General features: G+C 44.3%; 1 protein-coding gene across 12 annotated transcripts in view; it reads right to left on the bottom strand.

The window, feature by feature from the left end:
- Window positions 1-24932, bottom strand: part of TAX1BP1 (Tax1 binding protein 1) — a 712600-nt gene that overhangs the window by 287048 nt on the left and 400620 nt on the right. For all 12 annotated transcript variants that reach the window (XM_085631620.1, XM_085631618.1, XM_085631616.1 and 9 more), the window contains 2 exons: window positions 24266-24415; window positions 4455-4548 (listed from right to left, as the gene is read on the bottom strand). In XM_085631620.1, the coding sequence (XP_085487746.1) occupies window positions 4455-4548; window positions 24266-24415 (244 nt within the window). The remainder of the gene's footprint in view (window positions 1-4454; window positions 4549-24265; window positions 24416-24932) is intronic.

The following is a 24932-nucleotide window of genomic DNA, read 5'->3' on the forward strand; positions in this document are numbered from 1 at the left end:
GCCCGATGGCGGAAAAAAACAATCCGAGGATGGAGCCGAAGCCCATGCGCAATACGATCCAAAGGAGGAGTCACCAACCTTGTGACTTCCAAGACTTTCCAAGAGGAAAAACAAACTGTAAACATCCGGGCCCAACACCAGATGGCGATCTATGCACAAGTGTGTAATCTGCAGCTCATATGCCTCGAACACATGTTTCGGTGTGGTTGTTATACCCCTTTCACTTAGAACATTCACCAGCCACCCTATGTTTTTACAAAATTGCACTTTACTGCTCTCTTTATACTCCTCTCACTAACTCACCTTTCGCCCTACCTCTCTCTCTCTCTCTGCATCCACATATTTTTAACACACCTCTTTTAACCTTGCCCCTACCTCACCATTAGCAATATCCTACCCTTCTTGTGTTCTCTACATTTCCTTCTCCCTACCTTTCTCTAAAGCCTTTCCTAACTCTGTACATTTCTTTATCTATATTTATCTTCCTGTTACCACCAACCTGGTACCTTTCTTTCTGGTTACTTCCACTTTCTTTTTTTCCATTACATCTCTCTCCACCTTCACTATCTATCTATCTCATCTTCATCAGTCCATCTCCCTCTACTTCACCTCTCTAATTTAACTGTTCTCTTCATCTTTCAGTTATTAAGTCGAGCCTGGGCAACGCATGCGCTGCTCTGCGAGGCATGTAGGCATGTATGTATGTATGTATGTATGTCTGTACAAGATTTATAAAGCGCAGGAATCACCCCCGTAGGGGTATCTCCGCGCTAGCATAGACAAACAGTGCAGGCTGACATGGCTTTACAAGGCTCAGATCTTAAATAAATCAGTCTTGAGGAGTTTTCTGAAACGCATCAAGCTAGAACAATTCCGCAGAACCTCTGGCAGGGAGTTCCAGTGTTTAGAGGCCAGGAAGGTGACTGTTTTGCCTCCAGTTCGACTTTTCTTAAAACTAGGAACCACCAGAAAACCTCTATTTTCTGACCTCAAATTCCGGTTCGGGCGATACAACTTAAACTTATCCGCCATATAGCTAGGGCATTTGCCAAAGACTGCATTGTGTGCAAAGCAACAGAGCTTAAACTTAATTCGCTGGCAAATAGGAAGCCAGTGAAGTGACTTCAAAAGTGGTCCGGCGGTGGTACGAGGTGATTTACTAAGAACTAAGCGTGCGGCCATGTTTTGGACAACCTGTAGTCTACTAAGGAAAGCCTCATTTGCAGATGCCAATAATGCATTACAATAGTCGAGGCGACCGATTATCAGAGCCGGAACTAAGGTTTTGCGTACTGTCAGAGGCAGCCAAATGAACCCTCTGCGCAGCATACTCAAGATGCAATAGCAAGTCCCAACAGTGGTCATAACTTGATCTTTCATTGACAACCGTATGCCCAACTGAACTCCTACATTTTTTGCCACCAAAGTAGGAGAGGGGGCGGGCCCCAACACAGCCGGCCACCATCCAGGTGCCCACGAGGTGAGTGCAGGACCAAACAGCAAAATTTCAGTTTTGGACGCATTTAGCTGCAAAAAGTGGTCCGTCAGCCATTCTGCTATGGCATGACGCCTTCCGCAAAACGTTGATCCACTAACTCCCTATCTTTATCAAAAGATAGGAGTAATTGAGTGTCGTCTGCATAAGAGAATGGCTCAAAGCCAAACTTTCAAATAGTTTTAGCAAGGGGAGCCACATAATTATTAAATAAGGTCGGGCTTAGACATAAGCCCTGGGGCACCCCCTTACTGAGCTTCAACGTACATGAGCGAAATGGGCCTAGATTAATAGTTTGTGTGCGCTGATCCAAAAAAACTAATAAGCCATTTAAGCGCCACCTCCTGCAGACTGATCTCTTTTAACCGAGATATCAGTTTCTGATGACAGACCGTGTCAAAAGCTGCGGTTAAGTTTAATAAGACCAGCATCACTCCTTTATTCTCATCTAAGGCCATTTTAATATAATCCGTAACTCCGATAAGGGTTGTCTCTGTAGAATGGTTAGATCGAAAACCGGACTGTGACAGGTCAAGAATGCCATTGATTTCCAGATATTCCGTTAGCTGCCCGTTAACATGGTTCTCTACCATTTTGCCCATTAAAGGAAGAAGTGAAACGGGACGGTTGTTGGAGAGCACATTATTCGCCACCTGATCTTTCTTCTTGATGGGAATTATTTGGGCTGCCTTCCAGTCTAAAGGCACACTGCCTTCATATAATGAGGAGTTCAAAATCTCAGCAATGGGAACGCCCAAAGATGAGGCTAAAAGAGCGAATTTATGTGCGGGCATAATATCCAAGGGCGAACCAGATTTTGCCTTTTTTAGCATAGCTTCCACTTGTGCAATGTCCATAGATCCAAATCGTTTCAACCCATCTCCTGAGTCCGATCGCAAAACTGAGTCCGAGTTAACCAAAGACCCTTGATCCCTCCCCAGAGGGAATTGCTTGTAGATCAAGGTGATTTTATCATTGAAATATGAAGCAAGGTTATCACACAGCCCCTGCGAGTGGGCGATCCCCTGCACACATGCCTTCGGATGAGTAAGGGTTTTGAGAATTTTATAAAGATCTTTCGATGTATCCAATTTGTATATAAAATGAACTTTACGTGCTTTTTTAAGTTTAAGTATGGACTTGAAGCTCCGCCCACTCTGCCCATGTTTTTCATTGGCTTGTGTCATTGTCGTTTGGAAATGCTGGCTTATGGTTCGTTAATAGGCTTGTTAGTCCCTTCTTAGTACCGCCTTGTCTTCATTTGTAACCTCCCATGAGGACTGGCCCTTTTACTTCTGTTGTTACAAGGTATGTCTTAAGCACTATTTTCTTTAATGGGTTTCTCCTACTGCAGGCACAGCATGCTTTCCTGCAACATTGCGCTTTCACTCTCCATGTGTTTGCTTTGTTCGCCCTAGAGCTGTGACTGGGGATGAGTGTTTGAAAAGTTTCAGCACTCCGTCCATCATCTCCTTGTGTTTGCTTTGTTCGCCCTAAGTTGGCAGGGTATGCCCAGACGTGGGTCCCTTGCTCACTTTGTCACTGGATTCAAGCTAGCCTGTCTGAAAAGGACTGTTAGCCCGAAACCGGTCCCAGGATGCTTGTTTCCGGTCCAGGGAAGACATGGCTTGGCAGTTCGGGCTGGACTGTTCCCATGAGGCACAGGATCAAGACTGATTTGCATATGCTGTGTCTGAACTGGGGTGGCAGAGTGGGCTAAAGAATGGTGATAGATCAAACCCAGATCTGTTGACTGGGTGTGAGTGTTTGATTCGTTCTGATGCTCCGTCCATCACCACCCCCTTTTGTACCTCTTTTTTCGCCATAAGTTGGCAGGGTATGCTCAGATGTTGAGTCCCTTGCTCACTTTGCCACTGGATTCAAGCAAGCCTGGCTGAAGATGGCTGAAATGCCAGAAACCAGTCCTAGGAAGCTTGTTTCCGGTCCAGGGAAGGCATGGCTTGGCAGTTCGGGCTGGGCTGTTCCCATGAAGCACAGGGTCAGACTGATTTGCATATGGCCATGTCTGAACTGGGGTGGCAGAGTGGGCTAAAGAACGGTGATGGATCAAACCCAGATCTGTTGACTGGGTGTGAGTGTTTGATTGGTTCTGATGCTCCGTCCATCACCACCCCCCTTTGTACCTCAAAATATACACTTTATGCTTTCCTACTATTGCCCAAGAGAGTACACCACGATGTTTAAGAACCTAAAAAGGATGGGCCTACACCCTACTCTGGATTCTGGTTTGGCTAGTGATCAGCGATCATAGCAAGCACAATCTCACATCTAGCCTTTTACTTTGCAAGAGCCACAACCTTTGTTGGGATTTCAGAATAAACCTCCTTATTTAATTGAACTCCTTCACGATCTGCTTTCAAGCCATCCAAAGGCACAGGACAAACAATAAAGGGTACAAAGGATGTCTGTAATCTTCAAAATCTGTTTTATGTATGTGACAACTTTGAAGTTATGCGATTGTCGTACAACAAAATACCAACATTTCACCCATTATTTTGATACCCATCTCATTAGCCGTAGATGCCAGCCTTGTGAAGTGAATTTTTGGCAAGTTAGTAGGATAGGGACCAATCATTCTGTCTCCTTAACTTATCCACATTTTTAGTAGACCATATTTTTATACGTTTCTGCTATAGCAAAGGATCGTTCCTTGTTTCACCATTATAACAGCCAGTGCATATCTGATAATGAGCACAATGTTAAAGGTTCAAAAGAAACTAAATTAGAGCAATAAAATAGGGCGCTACATTTGTAGGTATTATGAAGGAAGGCCAGCCTACATACATTAAAAAAGGAGCTCAAAATGTCTTACTTTCCCAACTGCCCCCTTAAACCCTGCAAAACTACAGTTGATACAAAAAAAGCACAAATAAATTGATACAACAAGCAGACAATGTGTGTATATATAGATAAAAATATACATAATTTATTTATATACCTGAAAGCACAGGCTGTTGTATTTCAGCAAATGGTACTGGAGTATGGTCCTTACTTGCTGAAGACTCATCCAACTGCTGGTTCGCTGCAATTTTCTAAAGTAAGAAACAACATTAATAAATCCTAAGTAAAAGAAACTTACAATTCTTAGTTTTGCAGAATTGAATCTGAGAAACTTTGCAATTTTTAAAATATATTTGCAACATTTCAAAATAATGTTAATGAGAAATATACTTAAAATAAGCTGGGAACAGAATGAATAGAAAGACAACATATAGCACACAATTGAGAAATATGCTCTAATACTGCATAATGCAATCTTTTTTTAACTGCACAATTTTAATAAACAGTTTTCCTGCATTTCACAAGAAAAAAGTAATTTCTAGATCTTTTATCAATTTTGAAAGCATTAATCTCCCTTTGAGCCACTACCATGACGGCTCTAGTTATTGCTGAAGGCTCTGGAATGCTACGCAACAACAATAACAATTAAACAGGACAAGAGTACATTTAGTGACTATGAACACGGTACGTGTCAAGTAACAATTATCCCAGCAAAATGCTTACAATGTATTGGGACGAATAAGCATTGACCATTAATACATTTTATTGTTTCTCATATCTGTCAATAAAGTTATTCGGATTTCCTCAATTCATCCAATTAAATATGTTTCATCTAAACATAAGAGCCATGAGCTGTACGTACATGCTACAAGCCGTAATGCAGATGGCTTTCAATTAGACAATTAACTAGCTTACCAAATGAGCACAAATTATTTTAGTTTTAAGATGAGACAAGCACTAAGCATACCATTCCATATTATTTGTATTTGATTGTTCCTGCACCCAATAAAAAACATTGTGCAATGAAAACCTAATAAAAGAATACTAAAAATTGTCCGTTCTCTTTCCTAAAAGTTTTCCAGGCCATTCATTTTTTCAAGGTCCTCACAATACAACAGCGAGAAGAGGTGTCTTAAGTTGAGAGGGATCATGTCTACTCTCCTGAGACTTCTAATGTGCATGTTAGCATCGTCTTTAATGTTACATTACCTAAAATGTAACAATAGTACTTCACAATAAATTCTATAGTCCATCCCCTAATTAAGGAAGTCTGCCTCAGACTGCACTACATTCATAAAGGGGATATACCACTGGAAGCTGGACCTAAAAAAGGTAATGAGTTGACAATCTCTAATCTAGAACCTTAGTTCTGATTTCCAAATCATCGATCTTCTGTGCCAACTCTAAGCAAGTTTCTTGTATGCTTTTTTGATTTCTGTCAGAGCTAGCAAATCCTTTCTTTATGTCAACTAGCAATTCTTTGAAACATTTCTCCTCTGCTCTCACTTCTCCCTGTCCAATGTTAATCCCCTTCCTGGCTTATTTAAAACTAGTTATTTATGGAATCACTGGGAATTTCTAATATTTTATGTGTTGATTTAACTATAATGTATATCCCTTCAGGAGCCATCTCGGTTTGTGGGGCCATCAAACTTGTTTTTGTTATACCATTTAATAGTACCTGTAGAAAATGTCCTCCTTTCTCTGCAATCACTTTGCTTGTCGGATCATAAAAGGCATCATATACTGATTGAACCTCTTGTCTAGCTCTATTATCTGTCACATTCATTCCCGTTGCAGAGAAAGTTGTGAACTACTGGGGGCCCTTTTCTTCACTTTCTTTATTGATAATATTTGTTTTACCCAAACCACTAACTTCTTCTTTCTCTGTATCTTGCACTAATAGTGCCTGTCCGTGTAGTTTCTCACTGGAGATCATTTTAGAAAAGGACCTAAGGTAAGGTTTAGGTCTAGGTTTTTTTTTAAAATTCTGAATTGTAATCAGCATTTGAGGATGTAATTCTATGTATGGGCTTATTTCCTGAGGTCTTTGTCTTTACAGTTTTTTTTAATGCACATTGCTTTCTGTTTGTTTACTTTCACAACGGGGCTGCTTAGTTTCCCAGAACACTGTGAATATATATGTAAGGACATCTGGCTTTTTCCTTCTTCCAGGTTTCTGCCTTCTGAAGTGAAACCTTGCACCATATATCCTTACATGACTTTAGCTATTTTATTATATTTTTGCAGCGCCCATTTTTCTGTAATTCTGTAGTTACCTTCTGATATCGCCCTATCTCCAATTCCTCAGGGTTCCTAGACATTACCCGAAGGTGCAGGCATGAGTTCATCCCGACTTCCTCCAATTTCTCTGCTTGCATTAGAAAGAATGTGGTAAAGTTGACGGTGTAAATTCAGCCCCAGCAAGGGATTCGGAGAGTTGCTTCCCTCTCCAGCTGCAAGAAACTGCACACCTTTCAACCAGTAACACACAGCATCCGCCATCTTTATTATGCTTCCCCCCCCTTGAGCATTGGGGTTTTTCAGGTGGAATACAATCTTCCTGTCCTTCCACAGGTATTTTGATGGCTCGCTAAGATCATTTTCCCCCTGTTTAGCATTGTAGTTAGTTTTACAGGTGGAGGACTTGCGGACCGGAGTCCAATTCCGGCTCCATATTCCAATTTGGTTTAGTCCTAAAACCTCACGCACCGATTGCAAAAACCAATATGAACAAAGAATTAAAACTAATGACTAATCACAAATAAATACATTTTTTAACATGGAATGCGAAAGTACTACAAGGTAGGAGGAGGCAAAGGTAAGAATGTGAAGCTTATGTAATAGTGCTTCAGGAGACACACCTTACTAACCAAGAAAGCAAGGCATTGTTGAGCAATGAAAGGTGGATTCAGCATGTAATATGCATCGAGCAGACATGTTCAACAAAGGCAATGTAATAAAAGGGGGCTTAATATTGACGTTACGCATGCATTTGTCGATATGATGGGTAGTTGGGTTATTGCAAAAATTAAGGTGGGCAATACAGTCATTGAGTGTGCAGGGTTCTATGGGTTGAAAGTACACAATCCAAGCCCACTGAGCTACTTATTCACAGAATTATCTAATTGTAAAGCCCCAATTTTAGTGGAAGGAGACTTTAATACGCAGTTAGTCAAGAAGCTGGATAGATCTACCAAATGTCCTCCTAGAAACTCCCCAAAAGATGTAGTCATCTGGTGTAGAGAGGGGGAGGGGCAGAAAGGTTACACTTTTTTCTGCAAGAAGTATATTCACTTCTCCAGGATAGAACACTATTTATTAGAATTGAAAGATAAACTAGTAGAGGTAATGCATATTACTGCTCACATCTCTGACCACGCTTTAGTGAGGATGTAACTAAAATTTCAAATACAATTTGTTTGTTGAAGATTGACACTCACCACACAAATATTAGCTAAAGAAGAAATACTCCAGATACTGAAATGAGATAATAGTGAATTCTTTGGCTATAATCTGAACAGTTGTAACCTGATCATTGTGTGGGATGCATATAAGGCAGATCAGATTGGTATAATCGAACAAGTTACTTACCTTCGGTAACGATATAGCTGTAAGAGACATATATTAGTTATAGATACCTTACCTTAGAATCACTCCAGGCTTCAAACTGGATCCGGAGAATTTTTTTCTCTAGCAGTAACCCTGCGCGTCATTAGGTGGCGTCGTTTGACTCCGCGCCCATCGTCTGAGTCATTATCGCCGGGATGACATTGCGGTGTCTATTAAGACGCCGCCACACCGTGCCGACATCGTTTCTGACACAACTTTCCATGCCAGAAGCACAGAACCATGCAAAACACTGACCACTGGTGCACAAAACTAGGGCCCTGAAAAGGAGCCCCTTACACTAGAAGTCAGTTCACAGAACGAAGAGGATGTCGGTGGGGCGATAAGGAATCTATACCCAATATATGTCTCTTACAGATATATTGATACCAAAGGTAAGTAACTTGTTCATCTGAAATAGACCATTAGTTACAGATTCCTTACCTTAGAATAGATACCCCAGCAATGCCAAACCTGGAGGTGGGTCTGCAAACCAAGTTCACACCAGAAAGTCCCAGAGACCAGAATGGCCAAAATAGCCGTCTCTCCGGACTTGGCTATCCAGGCAATAATGTTTGGGGAACGTGTGCAAAGATGGCCACATGGCTGCCTGGCAGATGTCAATGAGCGAAATTCCACGCCCCAAAGCTGTAGTGGCTGCAGTCACCCTTGTCGAATTGGCGCACAGTCCCACTGGAGGTTCCTTTTTCACTAATGAGTAGCAAATTTTAATGCATAGGACAACCCATTTAGAGATGGTACGTTTGTACGGCCAGACCCTTCATGGCACCCACATAACCAATGAAGGTCCTGAGGGTGGAGTCTCTCCTCCTCTTTGGAAGTGTGCAGGGGTGGGAAAAAGGTGGGCAAAATGATGGTCTGACCTATGTGGAAAACCACTTTGGGTAGAAAAAAAGGCCTAGTGCGAAGGACTACTTTGTCTGGATGAACTGCAAGGAAAGGAGGCTTTGAGGACAGAGCCTGAAGCTCACTCCCTCTGCGTGCAGGTGATGGCGAGCATTGAGGCAGTCTTCAAAGTAAGGAGTTGAAGAGGACATGTGTGTAGTGGCCCAAAGGGAGCACACATAAGGTTAGTGAGGACAAGATTCAAGTCCCATGGGGGCATTACAAAAGGAGAAGGAGGAAAGAGATGAGTAATGCCCTTTAGAAATCGATTTACAATAGGGGACATGAAAAGAGAAGGCTGATCAGGAAGGCAACGAAAGGCAGATATGGCCGAAAGGTAGCTTTCAAGAGTGCCCAAGGCAGAGCCCTGTTGGGCTAATGAACAAGTGAACCTCAGAAAGAGGGGCAGAGACGGGACCCACAGCCTTTGCTGTGCACCATGCCACAAACTTGTTCCATCTACAGGAGTGTACCATCTTAGTGGAGGGATACCTGGCTGTCAAGATGACGGTACAGACTTCGGGCGGAAGATCAAAAGCGGTCAACTGCCGCTGCTCAATCCCCAGGATAGATGGGCATGTTTAAGAGCTTGGGGTACCAGACTCTTCGTGCTCAGTCCGGAGCCACAAGAATGACTTGTGCAGGGTTGCTCTTGATCTTCTTCAGCACTCGAAGCAGAAGTGGTACAGGCGTGAAGGCGTACATGAGGCTGCAGTGCCACTCATGATGAAAAGCGTTGCCGAGCAAGTGCCGCCTTGGAAATTACAACACGCAGAACTGCTGACATTGCACGTTCTCTTCGGTGGCGAATAGATCTAACCACGGCTCACGACACAGTAATAGACGAATCGCCCGGAGCTCCAAAAGGTTGATGTGGAGTCCGGACTGCGCCGGAGACCAGAGTCCTCTGATCTCCTCCTCTCCCAGGTGGCCACCACATCCCAGGAGTGACGCATCGGTTGTCACTGTCAGCTCTGGTTGGGGAAGGAAGAGGGGTCTGCCCCTGACCCACTGTTGGTTCATCAACCACCACTGCAATTGGTGTGCAGTACCCTCCAAGATCTGGACGTAGTCTGAGAAATTCCCTTGATGCTGCGCCCACTGGAACTTCAGATCCCACTGCAGAGCCCGCATATGCCACCTGGCATGATCCACCAGCAGATGCAGGAGGCCATAAGGCCCAGCAGTCTCATAGTCATTCTCACCAAAATCCGCAATAGAGGCTGAAACATCTGTTTCATAGCCAGAATATCCCGGAATCGCTGTTCAGGAGGATCATCCAAACTGTGCCATATCCAGAACAGCTCTGATGAAAAGGAGCTTCTTAGAGGGAGTCCGGTGTGATTTCGGCACGTTGATAGTGAACCCCAGAGAATGCAGGAGGCCCGCCGTAGTCTGGAGGTGTGAGACGAAAGCCTGGGGCGAGCCGAAATTCAACAGCCAGTCATCAAGATCGGGGAAGACTGGAAACCCTAATCGGCGCAGATGAGCTGCGACCAACGCCATCACTTTCGTGAACACCCGAGGAGCGCTGGTAAGGCCAAAGGGGAGCACCATGAACTGAAAGAGCTCGTGGCCTTCCATGAACCGTAGGTAACGCCTGTGTGCTGGCAGGACGGGGATATGGAAATATGCGTCCTGCAAGTCCAACGCTACCATCCAGTGTTCTGGGTCAAGGGCAGGCAAGACCTGAGCCAACGTGAGCATCTTGAACTTCTCCTTCCGGAGGAAGCGGTTGAGGGCTCTGAGTTCTAAGATAGGACGCAGGCCTTTGTCCTTCTTGGGTACCAGAAAGTAGTGGGAGTAGCAACCATGACCTATTTCTGGCACTGGGACCCGTTTGATAGTTCCCTTGGCAGAGAGTGCTGCAACTTCCTGGCGGAGAAGGAACAAGTGATCCTCTGACATGCAATAGAAGGATGGAGGCATGGAAGGAGGGGTAATCTCGAAGGGGAGGGAGTAGCCCCTTCGGACTATTTGCAAAACCCACCTGTCCGACGTGATGGTTTGCCAGTGGGGAAGGTGATGGCGAATCCTGCCACCCACTGGCCTGGGGTGGCCCTGAAAGGTCGGACTAGGAGGGCTTGGAGGCTGCTGCAGGGGGGTTATGGGTGAACTGGCCCACCCACTGGCCCCCAGACCCGCGTCGCTGGGTCCCACGTCCGCTGCCCCCCCCAGGCGGGGCAGCTTGCGTGAACCGGTGGCAAGAGGGGGACAAACGTGATGGGGCACCCCTTCAGTGGCAAAAAGCAGACTGTGTGGGGCGAGAGGTCGAAGCGAGGCCCAAGGATCTGGCCGTAGCCCTAGAGTCCTTAAAGCGCTCAAGCACAGAGTCTGCCTTATCACCAAAAAGGTGACGCCCATCAAAGGTCATGTCCAGCAGTGTGGATTGGACAACCCCAGAAAAACCAGACGTCCCCAACCAGGCGTAGCGCCTCAGGGCTATATAGACACCGCGACATCATCCCGGCGATCACAACGCCGATGACGGACACGGAGTCAACCGATGCCATCTAGTGACACGCAGGGGTACTGCTAGAGAAAAAATTCTCCAGATCCAGTCTGACGCCTGGGGGGTAATTCTAAGGTAAGGAATCTATAACTAATAGTCTCTTTCAGATATCAAAAGCACCAGAAGGATGGTTAAAATGGAGCGAGAAGATGAACAGTCTATATAGCAAAAAACTGGATGAATTAAATTAATATTAAGAGAAAAGATCTACAGCAAACAACTATCCTGATACTGAGCGGGAGAAGGCCCAAAGGGAGCTTAAAATGAGACAGTAGCAGGAAAACAGGGCGTGAACGGAAGCAAGTAAAAATTGTCACATAGAATATGAGGGGGAAAAGTTGCAAAACACTTACCTGGATTAGCAGAGCTGAGAGGGTCAGGACTCATATTGCTAGCATAAAAAATATTTTAAAGGGAATGCCTGAAACCAACAACATAGAAAAGTCACAGGTCTTCCAAAAATTATCCCTGGATCTCTATGAGGAAGACATTGTTACAATCTCCAGAAATTGTTGCCAAGTATGAAACTGGCATTATTAATAGAAAAACAGACTAATAATGAATCAAGAGATTATGGAATTAGAGACTGGTGATATTAATAAACTCAAGAATGGAAAGGCAGCAGGTCCTGATGGACTACCAGGAGAGCTATATAATAAGGTAAAGGTGGAGGTCATCCAACTATTTAATGCAATATTAGCATCAAATCTTAGTATACCACCCTCCTGGCCGGAGGCAACAATTACTCTTCTGCTAAAACTAAATAAAGAAGCATTGGCATAGCCAATAGGCCTCGCCTTTATGACCTTATAAGTGTTTAGCCAAGCAGCACATTATCCTGTGTGCTATGCCGCCAGGGACTGATGAGCTATACAATTACTACACACTGGGTGTGAAGGAAAGTGTGAATAGCTTTAAGGCTAAATATTGTCTGTCTTGTTTTTTTAAATTTGATAAATGGCAGCACCACCTTATATTCTGTTAAACGGAGGTAAGCCCCGAGGTACACCTAACGTTAGAAAGGGCGAAATATGTGCTGAAAGATCTCACATGTGCATTACACCTAGCTAATTGCAGTAACTGGGGTTTGAATATGTACAGGATGTTACTGGAAATAAAAAGAGGGTTAACAGAATGAGACACGCTGTTGTGTGGACTTTAGAGTCCAAAACAAGGAGGATGTTGTGGACAGGTATCCATTACCCAACATTTTAGAGATAATGTTTATGCTAACAAAGGCCACAATTTTCACCACTGTGGCTTTCTTTAGCATTAGCGTATCATTAGATTTGCAAACATAGCAAGTCACAAGATTTGACAGCATTTCTAACTCCTATAGGAGCTTAAAAATTTGTAAAACCATCTTTCAATCTGGCATCAGCAGTCTCAATATTGCAGAGAGCAATAAGGATGTTAGGAGATCTGGCCGTGGGCAGATAGTTTCACAATCATGTTTTAATACATAGTACTTTACGAGTGGGCATAATGAGAGTGTCAGAAAATACTAGAGAGATAAAAAAAATATGGTTTGACAGTGAAGACATTTAAATACAAATCTGGACAGAGAGAACTATGTTATTTATGGCATTTTATAACTTCAGAGGAAGTGAGACCAAAGAAAGAGCTAGTTGAAATGATAAGGAGCCCATAAACTAGCTAAGGATGAATGTGTGACTTTTTAGAAACAGTTTAATTTTATTGTAAATTTATTGAAAGACATTAAAAAAGGGGAATGTGATCATGTCAAAAGAAATATAAAGGAGGCACTGAATTTCCAAGCATGTAAACCGGGAGCAGAAATCATAACTGATAGATGTTTTCGGACAGAAAAAGCCATCGAGTGGAAGACCTGTAGTATGAAATCCACCTGATTCTAAGGAGGAACTGGGCCATTAAAAAACCCTAAAATACCCTCCTTTAAACCCGCTTCTGTGTGGCGAAAAAGGTGGCAAGATGACTCGGGAAATCAAGGGCTTGTTTGTTATATTTTGTCTGCATCCTGCAAGTTTGAATCGGGCGGGTCCGTTTCAACTTTTCTCATGTCTACAATTCGAACAATTGCGTAGCATTAGACTATGTCACAATAACGAATGTATTGCAGTGCATTGAAGAGGAAAAAGTATATAGCACTTGTTTTATAAAACGAGTAGGGTTTGATATTGACCAAACTGTGGTAAATGGCATTGCTTTGTCTGCCTTCCACGAAGGAGCCAGAGTGCTTGTTTGATGATATGTTGCGATTTCAACAGAGTGGACACAGACAAAGCAGAAATACAAGCTGTGAGGCATAAGTGAATACAATTGTTACTGGAGACTCTAAGTCGAACAACAGCATAGTGACACATCAGATGGACTAATGAGGTACAATATTTTGTCGTACAATGTAACCCAGTTTTTGCTAGCTTCATGTTACACGCTTGTTACTATAGACACTTGCACTTCGCAGGGCCTTTTGTACAACTATACAGAAAGGGAGAGTTATGAATCGGGAAACAGTGGAGCGAGGAACCGAAGCCGGATTGATAGGCTGTGAGTGAAAGGCCTGCTAATCCCCTCACACCGAGGCAATGTCACCCACCTCCAACCTGGATCAGACGGTGCAGACTCCAGTCACAAGACAGAATCTTCCTGCCTCAGGGCCAAACCTGGCAGGAACTAAATGCAGAACCAGGCGCAGTGTTAAACATTATAGTTGGAGGGAAAAAAAAAAGGAAACCGAGCGCGGTGTCCCTAAAGCAGACAACGCTCAGCATACAATTCATCTCAAAAGTAATAAAGTTAAAAAAAAGGGATCGCCATTGTCCTGTGTGGGCGTGCTGCAAATGCAGGAACCAGCCGCCATTGTCCCCATTAGTTAGTTTCAAAATAAAATAGTGCTCACAGACTTAAAACGGAGACCGTGTAACAAGCCAAATGAAAGGGCCAGTTGTTATGGGCGGTAAAAAATGGAGACAAGGCGGTACCAAGGATGGACTAACAAGCCTATTTAAGAATCATTAGCCAGCATTTAAGAAGGACAATGACACAAAGCCAATGACAAATATGGGTGGAGAGTGGGCGGGGCTTCTGGTGCATACCCTAACACAGCATGCCTCGCAGAGCAAGCAGTGCATGCGCGCTGCCGCTAGGTTCGACCTAAAAACTCCAATTGTGTGAGTTTTACAGACCCCATCTCATTACTCAACACTGATCATCTGTAGGGTAATGGCAAAATCGCTGGCGTCAATAGCAGGAGGGCTTTTTGTAAAACGCAGGCAAGTGCAAGAAAATACACATCTAATCATCAGTTCTATCGATGTAGCTGAAGCCTACAACACACCACTAGCAGTGATAACGCTAGACGCCGCAAAGGCTTTTGATTGTGTAAATTGGACTTTTTATAGGAACGTAGAGCCAATTCAGTGATTTCCCCTAGGTTTATTCATGTAATTCCGTCGGTATATAGAGCTCCTCAGCAAGAGTGCTAGTGAATGGCAATTCAACAGATAAAATCATGATAGGCAGAGGTATATCAATCAATCAATCAGGGTTTGTAAAGCAAGGCACTGGGTGGGGGTAGGTGGGTACTGGGGAGGTAAGGCTGCTCTGTCTCCCACCTCTTATTTTATTTATACTTAGAAACGTTCACACTGTTAGCAAGACTGGACTCTTATTCCACCATTTGCAATGATTTTGAAAATAAAAATTGCAATGTTTGCGGATGACTTAGCTATCTACTTCTAAACTTAACAAGATAAAAAAAACTGGTAGAGAAATTAGCTAGAGAATTTGGGCAGATTTCGGAATACCATTTAAACAAAGAAAAAAAAAACTGAAGAGCAAAAAACCGGCTTCTAAAGAAATAAGATATCTTGGGATCTGTATATCGCAGCATTTAGATCACAATACATCAAGGAATCTAACCAAGGTAGGAGAAAAAATAAATGTTCCAATTCAAATTAACCTGTCAAGTTTTATAGGGGCTTGCAAAGAAGTCAGGCTTTCTTGAAAGAAACTGAGGAGAAAATAAGGTGAAGGTAGATTACATATGCCAGATCTTATTCGATTGTTGGGTGTTTCAGCTACGAAAAAAAGAATTGTAGCAAGTAGTTTTATACCCCCTATCAGTCTAAAGAGGACAGCTGCTCCAATCCCTTTCCAAAATAGTATGTGAAGCTGGAGCATACTTTTATGAATTTGAACCACTAAAAAACTTTAGATAACTGTGTCATAAAACATTTCGAGCATATGGTACAAAATTAGACTTCAATTAGGAACACTATATTATAGATTCACCAATCTGGGATTCCGCTAGAACACCCGACTTCATGGAAGACTTTATGAGTCCTATCTTAAAAAGAGAGTGAATCCTTTGTTGAGGTGACCTAATGGAAAACTACAACTGGAAAACTACAACTTGAAAACTTGGTAAAATCTAGTCAAGAATACAGCTGCAGTATAACAAAATTAAAATATATCCAATTACAATCATGGTATAACACTTGTAAATGTAGTCATCACACAAGGGGGACTAGGAGAAGGAATGGATTGGAGTATTGATGGCCATGCTCAGAAGGTCGGGGTACCAGACTCTTCGTGCCAGTCTGGAGCTACAAGAATAACTTGAATCCAGTCGCGCTTGATCTTCATGAGCGCTCTGGGCAGAAGTAGTACATGCAGAAAGGCTTACAGGAGGCCGAAGCTCCACTCATGACGAAAAGCATCACTGAGCAAGCGCCGCCTTGGAAACTCCAACGCACAAAACATTGCGTGACATTGCGTGTTCTCTTCGGAGGCGAACAGTTCTAATCAAGGCTCTCCCCACTGCTGAAAGAGACCTTGCACCACCTCCATATGGAGATGCCATTCGTGATCGACTAGGCACCGACAGCTGAGTTAGACTGCCCTGGCGTTCAAGGAGCCCGCCAGGTGTTGAACCACCCAGGTTCTGTCCTGATGTTCCAGTCAAGTCCAGAGGCGGACATAGGGTCCACGACCCCACCCCACCCTGGTTGTTGCAGTACCACATGGCGGTGGTGTTGTCGGTGAACACCTGCACCACTTTCCCTCCCCCGAGAGAGGGAAGGAATGCCTTCAGGAACGGTCTGATCGAACAGAGCTCCAAAAGGTTGAAATGGAGGCCTACTGTGCTAGAGATCAGACCCCTCTAATCTCCGCCTCTCCCAGGTGGGTGTGCCATCCCAGAAGTGACGCATCCGTCACCACTGTTCAGTCTGGTTGGGGAAGGGAGAGGGATCGGTTTCTGGCCCAATCTTGGTTCGTGAACGACCACTGCAGTTGGTGCGCACTTCCCTCTTAGATCTGGACGTAGTCAGAAAGAATCCCCTGATGCTGTGCCTATTGGAACTTCAGGTATCACTGCAGAGCCTGCATATGCCATCTGGCATGATCCACCAGCAGGATGCAGGAGGTCATGAGGCGCAGCAGCCTCAGCGTCATTCTCACCAAAATCTGGGATAGAGGCTGGAACATCTGTATATAGCCCGAATATCCAGGCCCGAAAAAGCACTGTGTAAAAGAACCACCCCGATGAAAGGGAGCGTCTGAGAGGGTGTCAGGTGTGACTTCGGCAAGTTGATAGTGAACCCCAGCAAATGCAGGAGGTCCGCCATAGTCTGGAGGTGGCAGATGACAGCCTGGGGTAAGTCCGCCTTCAACAGCCAGTCGTCGATATAGGGGAAGACTGGAACCACTGATCTGCGCAGATGAGCTGCCACCACCGCCATCACCTTTCTGAACACCCAAGGGGCGCTGGTAAGGCCAAAAGGGAGCACGAAGAACTGAAAGTGCTCATGGTCCACAGTGAACCAAAGGAAAGGCTTGTGGGCCGGCATGACGAGATATGAAAATAAGCATCCTGAAAGTCCAACGTCACCAGACAGTCTCCTGGGTCGAGTGCAGACAGAACTTGGGCTAGGGTGAGCATTTTGAACTTCTCCTTCCAAAGGAAGAATTTGAGGGCTGAGAGGTCTAAGATAGGACACAGGCCTTTGTCCTTTTAGGAAACCAGAAAGTAGCAGTAATAACAACCACAACCTACTTCTGGGACAGAGACCCTCTCTATAGCTCCCTTGGCCAAGAGAGCCGATACTTCCTGGTGGAGAAGTGCCAAATGATCCTCCGTCATTCGATTGCAAGAAGGTGCCATAGAGGGAGGGGTAGTCCGAAAGGGGAGGGAGTAGCCTCTTCAGACTATTTACAGAACCCACCTGTCCAACGGGATGGATTGCCAGTAGAGGAGGTGGATCCTGCCTCCAACTGGACTAGGAAGGTTTGGAGGCTGCGGCAGGGGGTTGGGGAAGGGTGGACTGGTTCACCAGCTGGCTCCCTGACCCACAAGGACACTGGGTCCAACATCCACAGCCACGCAGAGGCTTGACAGTTTGCGCGACTCTGTGGCTGGGCTGGACAGGATGTGGCTGGGCGCCCCTTCCGTAGCCACGAAAGGGATGAAAGGCAAACTAAGGAGGATGTGAAGAAGTCGCAAGGCACAAGGATCTGTCCGTAGCTTGAGAATCCTTGACGTGCTCAAGCGCTGTGTCACCAAAAAGGCAAGTGCCATCAAAAGGCATGTCCATCAAGAAAGACTGGACATCCCCTGAGAAGCCAGAAGTCCTCAACCAGGTGTAGTGTCTAACAGCCAGTCCACATCGTATTGTCAAATTGGCTGAGTCTCTCGCGTCTGCTACTGCTTGAGAGAGAACGGCCTGGGATTCCTCCGGGCACTGAGGCAGCACCTGTGCGACCGTATCCCAGATAGTATGGGAGTATCGGCCCAGGAGGCATGTGGTATTCAGAGACCACAAGGCCAAGCTGGAGGAAGAGAACACCTTCTTCCCAAGGTGGTCCAGCTTCTTGTATTCCCTATCTGGGGGAGCAGAAGTGAATGCGCCTTTTGATGGACTACCAAGCTCTCAGAGGAGGGGTGTCTGGTCAGGAACTCTGGGTCACCCGGGGCGGTGGCGCCCGGCAATCTCCCCATCTACCAGAGCCCCTGTGCAGGGCTAAGACCAAGTGCCCAGGAGGACGTACATGAGGGCTTCAATGAATGGCAAAAGTGTTTCAGAAGAGGATGACACAGGCTGAAGCACCTCTGTCAGGAGATTAGTCCTGACTGCCATCGTAGGGAGCTCGAGGCCAGGGAGCTCGGGCCGAGGACCTCAGCCAGCCTCCTCACCACCACAGCATAGGAAGCTCCCTCCTCCATAGCCCCGGTAGGGGGGAGAAAGCAGGCCAGTGACAGGAGAAGTGTCTAGACCACTGGCATCACCCAGGTCCATTCTCCAGTCCAGTTCCTCAAGCTGGTCAGTTAAAGGGTCCAGCTGCCCCTTCCAGTTCTCTTCCTCACCTACTGGACCAAAAGCTATGCCAGGAATGAACACAGGGACGAAAGTCCCTTCCCGTATCGGAATAGACTTCAGTCCAGCTCCGTGTCCACCTCGGAGATGAGGATGGGGTTGGTGCTGTCCCGGTGGATCGTTGACGCCGGAAGCATCATCGTCAGTATCAACGTAGGTGAAGCTCAAGTGAGATCGACTGGTGTCGATCCGGATCTAGGTCTGGATCCACGTGGATCCTCCGGAGCCAGGGCCTGAGCCGCTGGCGTCAAACTACCAGGGCCTCAGACCGACTTTGCGGGGAGTGCCGGCAGAGCCAGGCTTCTCAAATATGAGGTACAAGGCCTCATAGAACTTCTGGCTTTTGGGCAGGAGACGCTCCAGCTCCCAGAAAGGGAGGGAGGCGAGGAGCCGTCTTAGAAGTAGGCAGTTTACGACTCAAAAATGACGTTGACAAAAAGACAAAACAATTTAGCCAAAAAGTGGCTAGGGGTAGCTCTCTCTGGATCTGCACGCAGGGGTACTGCTGAAGAAAAAATGTCCAGATCCAGATTGACGCCTGGGGGAAATTCTAAAGTAAGGAATCTACAAATAACAGTCTCTATCAGATATAACATCCTGTATAGATCCCAGTGTGAATCACAGAAAAAAACAAGAAGGGGGGTTCCAAATGTCTGTTAATTGCAATTAAGAAGTAGGTTTCTTACAATGCTAATGGGAATCTGCAAAACCTCACTCATTACTAAACAGAAACAGCAGCCAGCCTTGGGGTGATAATATGAACATGCTGTAAAATAAAAAATAAATATCTAACAGCGAGCCCTTATAGGGAACGACATATCTAAATGACACAGCGACAACATTAAATTATGCTCTGAAGCTACCAAATTATATGGCAATGCCTTTGAAGGATGTAGAAGCCTTACACTGAAAGCATGACTCGAAAAGCAAAGATAGATTACCAGATAGATTACAATCCATTATAGGAAGTGTTCTTGATATTAAAGTCTGTTTGAAGGCGTTTCCCTGCTATGCAACATTTACAAACATATTCTTTGAAAATGTAAGTAAACTCTTAGTAAACAGGAGTTTAGACCTTACAGAAACAAAACTCTTGCCGAAGCAGAGGTTGAATAATAAGCATAAGGTTCTCTCGAACCTTAATTTCACTTTGCTTAGCTCAACAGCTGACTGTGCAAGGAGAAGGGGTATTAAATAATACAGGACAGTGAGGTCCCTTATGTTGAGACAGAATGCATCTCAAATTTCATGACAGATATCTTTTTAAGTATAACTTATAAGGAAACTGAATTAATCTGGTGCCATGAATGAGCCCTGTCCTGAAAATCCTGACTGCCTTTTGTTCTTGGACTCTTCCAACCATGACCCTCTTTCGATCTTAGTTGATCTAAAAAAGCTTCTTGGCTAAAATAATGCAAGTCTCTCAAGTCTTAATTTCATATGCATATGAATCAATAGCATTTGAACTAGTCAAAAAAGGCTGTTTGAAGTCCAAAGGATTACCTGAGCCAAGGACAATTCGATTTTTTTACTAATTGCACCTTTATATAATATTGACTGTTTGAATTAATCAGCTGCAGGATGTTGTCACATATGCCTGGCACTCATTTGTCTTGGAGAACCTGAATCATCAAGTGCTCTAGAATTTTGCTGCATGCTTCTCTGGTACCACGGTCATCAAAAACGTGTACCCTGCATGCAATCTACTTAGATGGTTGGCTACAGGAGTTGCACTCAGCAGACGTTGGGCATTATTTAGAGTTTGCCAGATGGAATACTGCAACACAAATGTGGCGAAAATCCTGTCCGCTGTATTAGAAGTGCATTATAATCTGTGGTGCATGTAATATGGGACATTAAACATATTTTTATGGAGTATTTCATCTGAAAATTTCTACTGAAGATCCATAGACGTCTGTTGGGTAACTTGATGCTGGCTTTGCTTTCCATTGCCATAGCTCTCTGGCATAACTCTATGGAAACAGACATCCTTGTTACTATTTTAGCTTTGTGGTCTGCCAGTGGAGTTGTTCCTTTGAAGTGCGAAGGTACTATAATGTGGCATGTCATGGGACAAAGCACTCAGGCTATATGATCCACGGTGTAATCTTTTGGGTGGGAAACTCCTCTTGGAATTATACTCAACTGTGATGCTCTTCAGTGATTAGAGCAAAGTAGCGAGTTGTGGAGACTACCCAAGTGAAGCAAGGCATTATATCGTGGGAACTTCATCAAGGCCTGCCTAAAAGGCATATTCCTATTGGCTGCAAAGGTCAATGCACCCTCCTGAATAATTTTAATCTCTGCAGGTCAAAAACTACCTCTTAAAACAATCTTGCAGACAAGTTGCCATCTCGGACATGCAGAGCTTCCTCATTGAGTCTATAACCATTGACATAGGCTTCTACCGATAAGGCCTTTTCTGACAAGGGGTATAAAGAAACAGCAGAGATGTTTTGAGAGACCTTTTGTGAAGTATTGGGATGGATGGGTCTGGATAATAATAGTGGAATAGCCTCTTTATGGTATTTTAGATAGAATGGCATGCAAAACAGGTGAAGATACTAGCTAAATTCCCAAAGGTAATTGAATTTAGGCCTGTATTAAGAGATCCTATTAAAAGGAAATTAAATAACTCCAGGGTTCTCAATGTGCTGCTCACTATGATCAACAATGTCTTAGGGAATACCCCCATCCCCATCCCAGATTCTTATTTTTCCCAAATTGACGGTGTATTGCGGGGATTGCTGTGGGAGGACCGTACGCCGTGAATAGCAATGAATAAGCTCACCATGGGTTGGTATGACGGGGGCATCGGTCTACTGGATCTCAGACTATATTATCAGGCGTCCCAGTTGATCGCAGTCAATAGATGGGTGTTTGAATTTTCGCATGGATCATTGGCTCATGGGGCGGGGCGGTTATAATAGAGCGCTCTATACCAATCCCCGCAAACGTAACTTAACAGGACCCACGGCACGCACGGTCGAGATCTGGCACGGTGTCACCAAAAGTTGGGTTGGAAAAAGCGTATGACGAAAGCGACCCCTTTATGGGAACCCGATGTTCAGGGTCATCTTAGCACTTGTCCAGGGTTTGACAAACGGGATTTAATTGGAATTTCCACGGTTAGAGACATCTGGGTTAAAGGGAGACTGGCCTCGTTTACAGAGCTTCAAGCAAAATACCAATTGGCTCCGTCCGAGACATTTAGATACTTGCAGATTAGTCACGCTGTGTCCTCCGCCCTGCCGAAGGATGGCCCCCTCCCCCTGACTCATCCCCTCTGGAAGACAGGTTGTTGTTGGATCCCATGGACCGCAAGGACATCTCACTTACATACAAGAAGCTGGTCAACTACCGTGCTGACCCGATGCTGAAATTGAGGTGGGGGAGAGGGATCTGGGAGAGATGGAGGACGACATGTGGCGGGACGCATTAGCCTCACCTCGAGAAGTAGTCATCCCCATGCGCATGCGGCTCCTCCAGTTCAAGATCCTCCACCGGGCCTACTTTGATGCTAAATTATTGTTCAAATTAGGTAGACGCCCCGATCCATTTTGTCTCCGACACTGTAATCAAGAGGGTACTTTCATTCACATTTAATGGGACTGCCCACGTATTCAGGATTACTGGCGGAAAATTGCCCGCCAACTTGAGAGGGCGGGAGGCAAATCCTTTGGGTTATCTCCCCAGCTATTGTTACTCAATATTTGGGGGGCGACTGACCTCACACATGCTGAACAGGCGTGGGTTTCTATGGGCTTCATTATTGCGAAACTGAATATTGCACAGAAATGGGGGGTGTGGAGGCGGTCCCGCTCCTGGTTGACTGGGCAAAGGATATGGACACCGCCATGGTTGCTGAAAAGTCAGTATTCAAGGGACGGGGTTGCCCCAAGAAATGGGATCAGAAATGGGGGGAAATGGAATAAGTACAGAGTGGACATTTGCATCTCCCCGACGGTGGAGCTTCATAAAGAAAGGCGAACACTGATGGCCCAGTTGACGGCAGAGGTGCAGGCTTTTCGCCTTAGGTGTGGTGTTCTTGTTCTCTTCAGCCCCCAGCCGCCTGTTGCAACATGTTTGTATTCTCTAGATAGCGTTGTCTCTTATTGCTGACTGGAAATTATATAAACGTATTGCTCTGCACGGATCCCTATCTTATCAAGGGGTAAATGTCACTATGATAATGTATGTATTGGAGAGGGGACTTCTTACAGTGAATTTGTTCTGAATGTACCGGTACCTGGTTGTTAAAATAAAATAAAAAGTTTATATTAAAAAAAATATATATATATAAAAAAAAAAGGGATGCCTTATTTTCAAATAAGAGTTTTGGTCAGCAACAATTCTAAATGGGGTTTGAACTCCTTTTTTAACAGCTCTAATGGGTTCTTATAGAGTTGTATTCAAAGATAACAAGCACTGGGGAAGCCGATAGGTGTGGCCGCTAGTCTTTTGGCTTTGTCAGTGCTTGTTTTGTATTGTTTTAAGCAAAGATATTGTTGGGCCCGCTGCTGCACTCTAATCAATCTTAAAAAAAAAACACTGCTTAAGAGAAAAAAAAGGCTTTGCCCTCAAAAAAGCACACTTTGCAATATTACACTCAGGCACTTTAGGTAACTACTTTGGGTGTGGATGTGCTCCTTGTGAAAAGGTGAAATGCAGTCACTCACAATGAAGTTAGCTAATAACTGTAGTGGGCTAACTCACTGGTCCCCATCTGTATGTTGTAGTGGGAGGACCAAAAATGTGAATGACACAATAAGAGACCAACAGATGAACACAGCTGGCTGAAAGTTCCTATAAGTATATTATACATATCATTTTAGTAAAATCAAAAAACCTTAAACTTCAGACCTAACAATTGAAGCAAATGTTATTTTTATATAACCAGTGTGTTCAGTTCTTCTAAGGGGAAGTTTTTCTCTCTTTAGGTCTGGCGCTAGCCAAGACTTTTTGGTTTTACTAAAATTATATACACACAATATACTTACTGGGGATGTCAGCCAGCTCTCAATCAATTGGTCTTTTGCATCATTCAGAACTTTCTTTCACCCACTACAGCATAAAGGATGGGCAAATAGGTCAGCCCACTAGCGAATGTCACTGGTGTCATTCTGCTCTTTAACAAGAAGCTAATCCGCACATGCAGCAATTCTGTTCACTGCCATGGAATGAATGAATGAGTGAGTGAGTGAGTGAGTGCGTGCGTGCGTACACACGCAACCACTCCCCCCCCCCCCCCCCCACACACACACACACCCCTCTTCCCCCCTCCCCGCCAAATAAAATAAGCATTGAATTGATAAGGCCAAAAGGCTGGAAGTCAGTACCAGACCTGTTGGCCTGCTTGTTATCAAGAGTGTACCAGGATCTAGTACATGGGTGGTGCTAGTGAATGATTCTAAACAATAATGAAGATCCATTAGAGAGCATATGTTTCAGCAAGAAAAATTACAATTATGCTATTTTTAACCTTTATTAATCTCAGAGATTGCATTAGAAAATAGCATTCAAACATTGTCAGTGGAAAAATAGGGCATATTGCTCCTTGAAAGGAATTCACATCATAATTACCGACTGCTCTGAGAGTTTCACAACTTGCTTCTGGAGCTTTTGGCACTCTTTAAACTTTTCCTTGTAATGGTCCGCAGCCATCTGAAGCCGAAGTTTCAGGTCCTCGACTTCCCTGCGCAACTCCTGCTCCACTAAGGGGTTTACGGTTTCCTAAAAAAAAAAAAAAAAAAAAGAGAGGCACTCTATGTATACTCAGATATATACAACATTCTTTGTTTTGGATGTACAACCGAACAATAAGAAGGATTTGTGGCTCAGAAGTTTTATTCGCAGACAAAAGGGGCCATGTAAGCAACTGAAAAGAGACAAAAGCAGCACAGCAACTGATCAAAATAGCACATGTAGGGGCATGCTGTAAGTTAGAATGCTTGTGGATCAATCAAATGATTAAAAGAATAGTACAATGAAACAGAGGAAGCTGTCAAGCAATCAACAGGATTCTCTGATACACCAATGAAAGACTGAAAATGAAAGTAGTTCATTAAGCATGGACCCAACTTCATTGACACTTTCAATCAATGAACCATACACTACATGACTTAATTATAATGGTTTTACTTTGTTCCCGAAGAAACATTTGAGTAATCAGGAAACAGCTACATTTTTCCTCATGTAGGTCTATTAGATTTTACGTTTAGCTTAAATTTGTGTGTGTGACATACTCAGC

Source organism: Triturus cristatus, chromosome 10 (assembly GCF_964204655.1).
Source record: "Triturus cristatus chromosome 10, aTriCri1.1, whole genome shotgun sequence".
Taxonomy (NCBI): Eukaryota; Metazoa; Chordata; class Amphibia; order Caudata; family Salamandridae; genus Triturus; species Triturus cristatus.